The sequence below is a fragment of the Lycorma delicatula genome, chromosome 4 (assembly GCF_047948215.1).
Source record: "Lycorma delicatula isolate Av1 chromosome 4, ASM4794821v1, whole genome shotgun sequence".
NCBI classification, from domain to species: domain Eukaryota; kingdom Metazoa; phylum Arthropoda; class Insecta; order Hemiptera; family Fulgoridae; genus Lycorma; species Lycorma delicatula.
This window is the reverse complement of record NC_134458.1, coordinates 131121252-131131359: the sequence shown is the minus strand read 5'-3', so window position 1 is coordinate 131131359 and position 10108 is coordinate 131121252. Positions and strand designations below refer to the sequence as shown.

Below are 10108 nucleotides of genomic sequence, written 5' to 3'. Positions count from 1 at the left end.
TCTAAGACTAATTAACTAACTACAGTGGTAGATTACCTACTACATTAATACCCAATTTTTGTTGTCTGTGGTAAATCTGCACCTAAATCTCACAGAAAGATTATTTCTGAATTGATAAAAACAGCTAATAAATTTTATTTTGATTGTGCACTCAGGGATCAAGATAAAATCTGGGCACCTGATGTTAGTCGCATATCATGCTCAGTAATTCTAACTGAATGGTTGAAGTGGAAATGATAAGCCATACCATTTGCTTCACAGACTGCTACTTTTGTACAACGAATATATTTGGATTTTAATTCAAAAATAGAAAGTTCATAACATATGCAGATATATCCTCGGTTACCTGTACCACCATCTAATCTGACATTGCTTAAGAATGATTTGAAAATGAAGCAGATGTTGAAGAATTTCTTCCTGTACGTGATGAGAAATCTCCTCATTTAATTCAATATGAACTTAATGATTTAGTTTGTGATTTAAAGTTATCAAAGCAGCAAGCTGAACTTCTGAGGTCAAGACTGCAACAGTGGAATCTTTTAGCGGATCAACTTATTTTACTATGAAAGATTCATTGTGCGTTTGTAAGATGAAAACCATGCTTTTCTTGTTAAAAATTTATTTCCTGTACTCCCATCTAGACTTTTTCCCGAAAATTTGGGTGCTGTTAGCAATGAACAAGGAGAATGTTTCCATCAGGATATTCTGACCAAGGAAGATGAATCCTGTTGACTATTGCTTTATTGATATTGATGTTGATCTTTGTTTAGAGAAACTGATCAAACATCGTACAAGCGAAAAAGTTTGTCAACATATTTTAAAAAGTAAAGGTAAGACAATTCCAATTATTAAAATTTTTAAAAACTGTTATTTTAAATAAATTTCCATGATTTAGACTTTTGAAATTTTAAATGAATATACATAAATAATCATGTTTTAAAAATATTGATTATATAATGATTATGCATTTATTGTTAATAAATCGTACATAAAAAATGTGATGTATTACATATATTCTGATAACTGTTTTGAATTCAGCACCCCAAAATTAGTTTAAAATTATCATGTACGATTCCAGATATACAAAAATTTGTAATTCAAAACTAATTTTTTTTCTCTTGATGATATTGCCACACAAACTTGAAACCTGTGCGTGGGATATGGAATTTTTGTAGTGAATGAAAAATGCCATGCCCAACCGGAATTTGAACCCTGGACCTCCAGATGAATGTGCTCCAAGAGCACATTCTGTGACGAATGGACTAAATCACTGCTGCAACAAATGTTGATGTTATAAAAATTCTAGGCTCAATTACCCATCTACTGTTTTCAAACTTACTTGTGCAGAGTGATCCCGATGTACAATGAATTACTGGTCAACCCACCTCAACTCATAAAAAGGGACACAACTGCCTACAGACTTGAACCAACAAAGTTGTTTTAGACATCAGTTCATTCATTTTCTAAACAGGAGAGGTTTTCATAAAAAACAAGATAAATATGAACTCATTGCTTGTTTTATTATATTTTTTTTTACAAAAGCAACATCATTAAAAATAACATTATAAAGATAACAGTAAAAAAATAATAAATTTAAAATTTGTACTATAACTATCCACAAGATAGTTAAACATTAAATATAACTCACAATAACCACTAATATAAAGGCACATTAGTTACAGACCTCATAATAAACAATAAAAATAACCATTCTACTTAAAACTGAACAAAATAATGCAAGTCAAGATTGAAATTTACAGATTTGGAACTGATGAATTTTGATGTTTACTTCCTCTAACATATGTTTAACATAAAAATATTACATAAATCCAAGAAGGAAATTATGAAAGTAAAAAAAATAATTAACTTGTTTTTCTATATAAATTAATTTGATCACTAGTGGTGAATTAAGATAAGCCGATAAAATATCAAATTACAATACTGTATCCTTATTTACCAATAACAAATAAATATTCCATAAGTAATTGAATACTGATCTTCAATATGATTATGTTTTATCCATAATTACTATAAAGAAAAATTGAAGATACAAAGTAATCAGTTGTCTCACACTGGTGTGATAACTATGTATAAAGGAACTGTACCTCAGTCGGTTAATCCAATCATATAAAGTTAATAGATTAACAAAATCTTATGAAAATGATTAAAAAAAGTCATGGCTAATTAATAGGGGTATAAAAAAATTATGCAAGGAAAAATTAAATATGTTTTAAAATTTCTCCAATGTGGCTAGAACACGTTTCCTCAACAGATGTGAGCAGGATATTTTATTTTTAAACCCTTTTTTCTCCAGTTTAGATACCATATCCTTATTGAGGATGGTGATGCTGATACATTTCTGGTATGACAGGTCGGACATGGCTTATATTTGCAGCTGTTTGTGGTCTTTTCTTTCCTGACTTGTGAATGCATAATAAGCAAACAGCTTAGGTGCTTTTCGGATATCAGTACGTCACAAGTTTGCACAGTTAGATGTGGTTAGATTAATGAAAGTAAGATATGTGTGAACAATCCATGTATATTTTTGTGGCAACATTTTATTTAATCATAATTTTTGTCATTGCAAGATAAATTTATGTACAGCTTTTGAAAACTGCTTTGATATTTATAGTACTTGAGTGCAAAAATATTAGTAGAAAAACATAAAATAAAATTTTTATTGATGTGATTGGAAGAAAAGGACATAAATTAGCAAAGTGAAAAAACAATGGTCGAAAAGCAAAACAAATTTACGATATATAAAATATAGATGCATTCACTAACAGTTTAATTATTAATTTCTGCTTCAATGTAGATTGATTTTTTTAAATTTTGTGAATCTGGAAGATTTGACTGAAATTATAAAAATATTTAAAATTGGTCTTAAGTAAAATTTGATAAAGAAATGCCTAGTGTGAAGGTGTGAAACTATCATTCTGTCTTGCATAATTTCAGTCTAATAATTAAGTTTTATTAAGTCAGTGATCTGAATTAAAATACAATAAAATGAATATTAAAAAAAATTCAATTCAGAAACTAGAGTACTAAATTCTTTGTAGACTCTAATACTAACTTTTTCTAGCTTATGCATAATACAAACATTTGGTTTTACGTATATTTCTCTTTTTGTAATATTTTTTTTTGAAAATTCAAATAATTCATTAACATATTGACCAATGTGCTAATACAATTTAATATTAAAGGAAATATAAACCACCAAAACATAGTAAATATAAAAGTTAAACTTACCATATTAATTGCAAGAATCAATTTTCGCAGGATTGCAAAAAAAATTGTTTTATTAATTGCTATATACTGGGCAGCAGTATTTGGATATTCATCCATAAAAAATTTCAAAATCTTCAAGAAAGAAAACAATTTTGATAAATTAACAAGATTATAAATAAATGTTTTAACATAATTATAAAATTAAATAACAACTGAAGATGCAGGATCCTGTAAAAATTGATACTTCTCTTCCACAGAGTAATAGAATATTTCAATAACAAAATACCATTAAATAAATGTATCTTAATTATTCATAATAGAGGCAGATGAATCAGAGTGACACACACACACACACACATACACACAAAATGTGTAAATAAACTAGTTATATACTAAGAATATAAAAAAATTACATTAAGGCACATATATCATTAATTATTTCAAAACAATAATGTTACATGACATCAAAAGATATAAAATAAAAATGTTAGCAATAACGAAAAACAATCTTATCAAGAATCAAAAAGTTACTGTTAACTAAAGAAATGTGGAATGGAAACTGTGATAATTATAAAATATTAATTCGCAAACTAAAAAAAAAAATTGTAAAAGAAAAAGATGTCAATTTACTTTTAAATGAATACATGTTATAATATTTATTTATCTTCTTACATTACAGATATGTATTTCTACTAATTACATCCCCAAAATGGCAGTTATATCATTAATCACTATCACAGCAGTTCGAGTATATATATTTATGACTAAAAAATGAGATTTCTTTAGTGGCACACAAAATTATTCCACTTTTTCTTTTAATACTCGCATTATGCATACAAACTGATCTTTAATTTTTGATAAAAAATCTGGAAATAAATATAAAACACTAACTTTCAAGTAAAAAAGTAGACAGGTTATAAGAAGAAATACAAATTTTCACTGCAGTAAATTACAAAAATATAATTAATAAAAAATTACAATGCAATCATTTGTGAATAGATGAAAGGAAAACAGAATAAAACTAACAATTTCCAAGGAAAAACAAGATAAATTAAATGTACAATATCCAATAATGATAGAGTTTATTGAAATGGAAACTCCTCTGGAAAGTTAGCCAACAAGAAAAAACTCATGGCTGATAACAGACCTGACCAGTGGTTCCTGGAATGAGACTTGCAGGAACCTTTGGTGCCTAAACAAAATAAGAACAGGCCAAGGAAGAAGAACAGCTAGTATGGATAAATGGGGACTAAAGAACTCTGTTCAATGCCAGGTGACCTTCGACAGACAATTGGACATATTATAGAAGAATGCTTAGTTTTGATGTCAACTGGCTTAGAACTTCAGTATATTTAAAGGATGAAGCTAAACACTAGCTTATAAATTTAAAAGCAATATTAAAATATAATGCCTGTAGTACAGATTTTATATAATATACTGTCTAGATTTTTAATTAAAATTTATGTTGTGTACATAAAACATTTCCTTTTTAACCTTGTCAAAGTAGAAAGTTTTTGATACTCCAATGATTTCTGCTTAAACTTTATTGTACATAATAAAGAAAAAAAAAATGATCAGACAAACACAATTTAACAAATCCTAAATAAATGCCACCAATAACTAAAGCTGGGACTTTAATGTAAATTTTCACCATTATTATTATTACTATTGTTTTTTCTCTAATAATTATGTACCTCAAACTTAATGCAATATGCTATCTTTTTTTTGTAACCTTGAGTTCTATGGTATCTATTTTTGCAACCTTGTGTTCTACATCTGTTCATACTACTCATTTTGGACAGAAAATATGTTAAATTTATTTCATTTCTAAAATCATAGAAATAGGATCTTACTGCAAAATTAATGATAAGACTAAAGTTTCCACAAAAAGGAAAAATCTAAAAAAAAAATTGATCAAGACTGCTGTACGCTGATAACATTTATAGGAATTTTGTTTTTGGGGCCATGATAGTCATCTAAGGTGACAAAAAAAAGAAGGAAGGTATTTGAAAATTCTAAGTGATGTACCTCTATTACTGTTGCACAAGGTTCACCACTTCCTTAAAACCCACTCTAAATAATTAAGTCTATATGTTAGATTTAAAACAAAACAATATTTCATTCAAATCAAGTAAATAACTATAATGTATATTCATGAATTATGCCATGCAGCAGTAGTTGCGAACTAAGAGTACTTACTCAATGTTTTTTATCTCTACAGTACAATATCTATCAGATGCTAGGTTTAGAAATAATTACTTCTACAATCAAATTTTAGGGGATGTAAAAAAGGAACTTTAATAAGATAACATAAAGCAACAGAAATGTAATATCACAAATGTTTTTTAATACACATACACCTAATTATCTTATAATTAAACTTGCAACTACATAATTATTATTTATCTACAATTAAAATGTTATGGTAATTTTTTTCTTTGTTGTATACTACAAATGCAATCTGATTCTAAATTATTTCACTAAGCAAAATTTAAAAAAATAAAAGAAAAATGAATTAATCGTAAAAGAAAAACTAATCTATGTAAGCAGTTCAAATAAATTTAAACTTTGCCCTAATTTATTTACTACAATAAAGAAAAAGATTAATTTAATGCAGGAGAAATTGCATCAAACATGATTCTAGTAATATAAATTTGGAAATTTTTATAATATTAAAACGCACAAAGAGTATACTCACTTTTCAGAGAAGGATTTTATTTCAAAACATAGATTAGTGTAACTGATTGAATGTAAAAACCCAACGTAAGATAATAAATAATAGGCAGTATAATATGTGGCAGTAAGTGGTTAATGAAATTCACTAATATCTTTATTCAGTTCTTTACAAATTTCTCAGTTTGCTTTTATAAAATTTGATTTAGATATCAGACTGAATTCATGATGTTGATTCTTATTCTGGCATCCCTAATTACAAATCAATGCTGGATATGTCAGAAATGAGGAACATATTGACTAGGTAAGAGGGGTTTTAAGTTAAAAAAATTGACATCTTCTAGACAATATTCTCATCACCATCCTGATGATATAAAAATTCCTTCATATCAAATACAAAGTGAAAATAATCTGTTCAGCCCACTGATTGTTTGTGGCTATGGTTTCTGTTATTAAAAGTATGTTGCTAACAGGAATTAGATCATTGGGGAAAACCTACTTTATTAACAATGATAATGAAATTTCATTGCCAAATAACAAAAAGGAAACATATATATCTAAAAACCTTCCTTTAAATTTTGTTTAAAGAGGGTGATATTTCTTTGGTTGTTTAAGGTTCATGTAGATAGATGGCAGAAGGCAATATGAACTGGAAGTTTGAAAGCTTTAAAGTGATTTTTTAAGATCAAGATTATCTAAACTGCTATCAAATAGCTGTTAATCAAATCATTTTATAAACACAACTGAAATATTCTTTTCAAGTGTTTTTAAGTGTGGATTATTTATTTATTTTTATTTTCATCATCTTTCAATTTTTTAATCTCAAGAGCAAATATTTAATTTTATAATGTTAAATTTCTAAGAAAAATTACAATGTAAAAATGTTTCTTTAATTTATAATATCCCAGTTCTAAGAAATAAAAATATTTTTAAACTGCGTACAGTATAATTGTAAAAATGGTTAAACAATATTAAATACAATTTCTCCAGGTTTAAATATCTTTTTAATAAAATTTGTTTATTTAACACTTTAAGCACCAGAACTATGATGCAAGTTTTTACCTCCAACCCAACTATACATTTAGGAGTATTCTCTCTGCATTCATGTATGTATCAATTTGATACACAGGGTCCGTACAGAAATATCACTATGCATCAAAATGATACACATGGCACTGAAAGTGTTAAGATGTTTTATAAAGAAAACCCCACACATGAAAACATCAACATGAAAAATTTTATATGTAAACAATAAAGTATGCAAATTAGATTCTTGGGCGACTCAAAACCAACACATAAAAACAATTTAAATAATTACATCACACACACAAACAAATTTTTCAAAACAAATTCCAACAGCAATGCTTAGTACTACCAGTGGTAATTTTTGAACAAAAACTAGAGTTTAGATACAGCTGAAGTTTTTATGGTTCTCAGCTTAATTGTACCGTAGTTGATTTAAAATTTTTCCTATTTTTAAAACATGGTTGTCATGGATATCAAAATTCAAACAATGATAAATTACAATAAAGGCATAAGCAATCTAAAATAAAACAAAATTCTAACAATGAGAAATTACAATAAAGGCATAAACAATCTAAAATAAAACAAAATTCTAGTTCATAACAAAAATCGATAACATAAAATCACTAAATTAATACCTGAATTTTAACTGCATTTAATGAGCAACAAGTTGAAGTTCAGTTTAACTCTTTTAGCACCTATAATCGATTTAAATATACTTTTGTTAATCAAGAAAATATATGGATGGAAATAAAATAAAGCATTTTAAAAATTAAGTAGATAAGAACAAAAAATAAAAATTTTACTAAAAATAACAATCATATTAAAACAAAAAACTAGGCTTTTCTCATGATTTTAACAGACAACAAAATATTATTTAGAAGCATGCACATAGAAACAGTAATGAAAACGGCATAAGTAAAAATACTATAAAAATTAAGTACACTTAAATAAATCATAATTAATAAACAAACTCTTTGGAAAGATTTTAAGAATCAATCATTTTTTTATCAAAACAAAAAATAACATAACTAATTACTATAACAATTAACTAAATAAAAAAACAGTTTTTACTTATTTGATCCTCATTACACTTATAAATTATTAAATATCAACTTCCAAAACAGAGTTGAATCTTTTAACACAAAATCAAATCTTTCAGATTAAGACATCATTGTAACAGCAAATTCTGTTCTCCGTCTCTTCTTTTCATGATACTCTGGTGAAACATTCTCTAAATTCTCTTTCCCTAATTTACTTAATACTGTTTTTAATTTTGCTTCCATTGTTTTATCCTGAAATCAAATATATGGATTTTATGAAAATACACAGACTAAATAGTAACGATTAATATTATGACACACATCCTAGGTAAGACGGTAAACAGCATCTTTAAGACCTGATGACTGCACAACACCTAGAATGTTACACAGAGTAACATCCTTGAGTTCATTGTAAATAGTTTTTACCTTGCTTCACACCTCTCAATTTCAAGAAATAATAAAAAAATTTGTTGGTCGATCTCTAGCCTCCACAAATGGCTATTGGAACTTCACTAGTACTTAAATATTATTGCAATTTTTTATCCTCTTATACAGTGTCCCATAAAGAAACTTTCAGGATATGTTTTACTGGTGAAAATAATGAAAAATTTCATATAAACATAGGTCTGGATATGCTTTGTTTTTGAGTTATGTAATAAAATTATGTTTTGAGTTACTGTATTTCTGGAGGAGTAAAGTTCTGGTGGTTTCTTATGTAATTTGAGCTGTGAAATAAGACATAACAGGTTTCGGAACTGTAACGCCAGTAGTTTTTAATATAACTGACGTAAAACAAAAAATTCAGTGTTTAGGTTTGTAATGCAATAGCTTTGTTAAATGACTAACAAATGTGGAAGATTTAATAAAAATACTTGCAGAGATTTTAATTCTTACAAAATTAATGTAAATACTGTACAGTCAATAAAAAATAAATAAATTTAAAAAAATTTGTTTTTCATTGAACCAAAACAAATGAAAAATATACATAAAAATCATATTATTCTTTCTGTATCTAATAAACATTATTCTTATATAACAAAACAAAAATAAATTACACGAATTGCTAAGTGGTAACAGAACAACAAACCTCAGTTGACAATAATTGCTCAATATTCCCTCCTTCACAATGTACACAGCACTCTGTCCAATGTAAATCACCTCAGGATCATTTTGTATTATTTTTCAGGAAATCAACGTGAGCATCTCCAAGGTTTTCATTGAAAACAAATGGTTCCAAAATTGAATTTACCTTATTAGCATTGTCTAGAAGCTAATGACGGAAGTTTAACTGCTGGGGGTAATCTGTTGGCCACAAATTTTAAACCTGTAGGCAGAAAGGATAAAGATTTTCTTTCTGCAGGATGCACCAGACTGTTTTTTGACAAACCAGTGCGACATGAAACTCACTTTTCTTTCTTTTTACTGTTTAGCCTCCGGTAACTACCGTTTAGATAATTCTTCAGAGGATGATATGTATGAGTGTAAATGAAGTGTAGTCTTGTACATTCTCAGTTCAACCATTCCTTAGATGTGTGGTTAATTGAAACCCAACCGCCAAAGAACACTGATATCCACAATCTAGTATTCAAATCCGTGTAAAAATAACTGGCTTTACTAGGACTTGAACGCTGTAACTCTCGACTTCCAAATCAGCTGATTTGGGAAGACGCATTAACCACTAGACCAACCTGGTGGGTTCGACATGAAACTCACTGGGTATGCTGAATCACAATGATTTACTTGGCATGCAACAGAAAAATAACACACTGAAAATGACCCTTTCGTTCATAAATGCTGATACACTAAAGAAAAGTTTTCGTGTTTGGATACCACCTTACAGGAAATCTCTCCTGATATTCACAACGAGCAGCTTCAGAATTTCCTTTAAAAAATCCATAAACCAAAATTTTATCATCAACATTTTTACACTGATATGAAAACACTACTTCCTTTATCTGTATGATATTTTACGATTACAGATTCAAACAAAGTACACAATTTTCACTATTTAAATATTTCTAAAGTAATATACATTTCAATATAGTTTTTCAACATATATATTTCATTTTCCCTGTGTAAATTACTAAATACACACAGCTAAAATATTGTTATATCGATTTTGTATTTCTTTTAAAATTATT

The 10108-nt window shown here is 27.6% G+C and overlaps 1 protein-coding gene across 2 annotated transcripts in view; it reads right to left on the bottom strand.

The window, feature by feature from the left end:
• Positions 1-1505: 1505 nt before the first annotated feature.
• LOC142323872 (serine/threonine-protein kinase Chk2-like) overlaps positions 1506-10108 on the bottom strand; it is a 45393-nt gene continuing 36790 nt past the window's right edge. For both annotated transcript variants that reach the window (XM_075364171.1, XM_075364172.1), the window contains one exon: positions 1506-8219. In XM_075364171.1, coding sequence (XP_075220286.1) covers positions 8088-8219 — 132 coding nt within the window. In that variant the 3' untranslated portion in view covers positions 1506-8087. The remainder of the gene's footprint in view (positions 8220-10108) is intronic.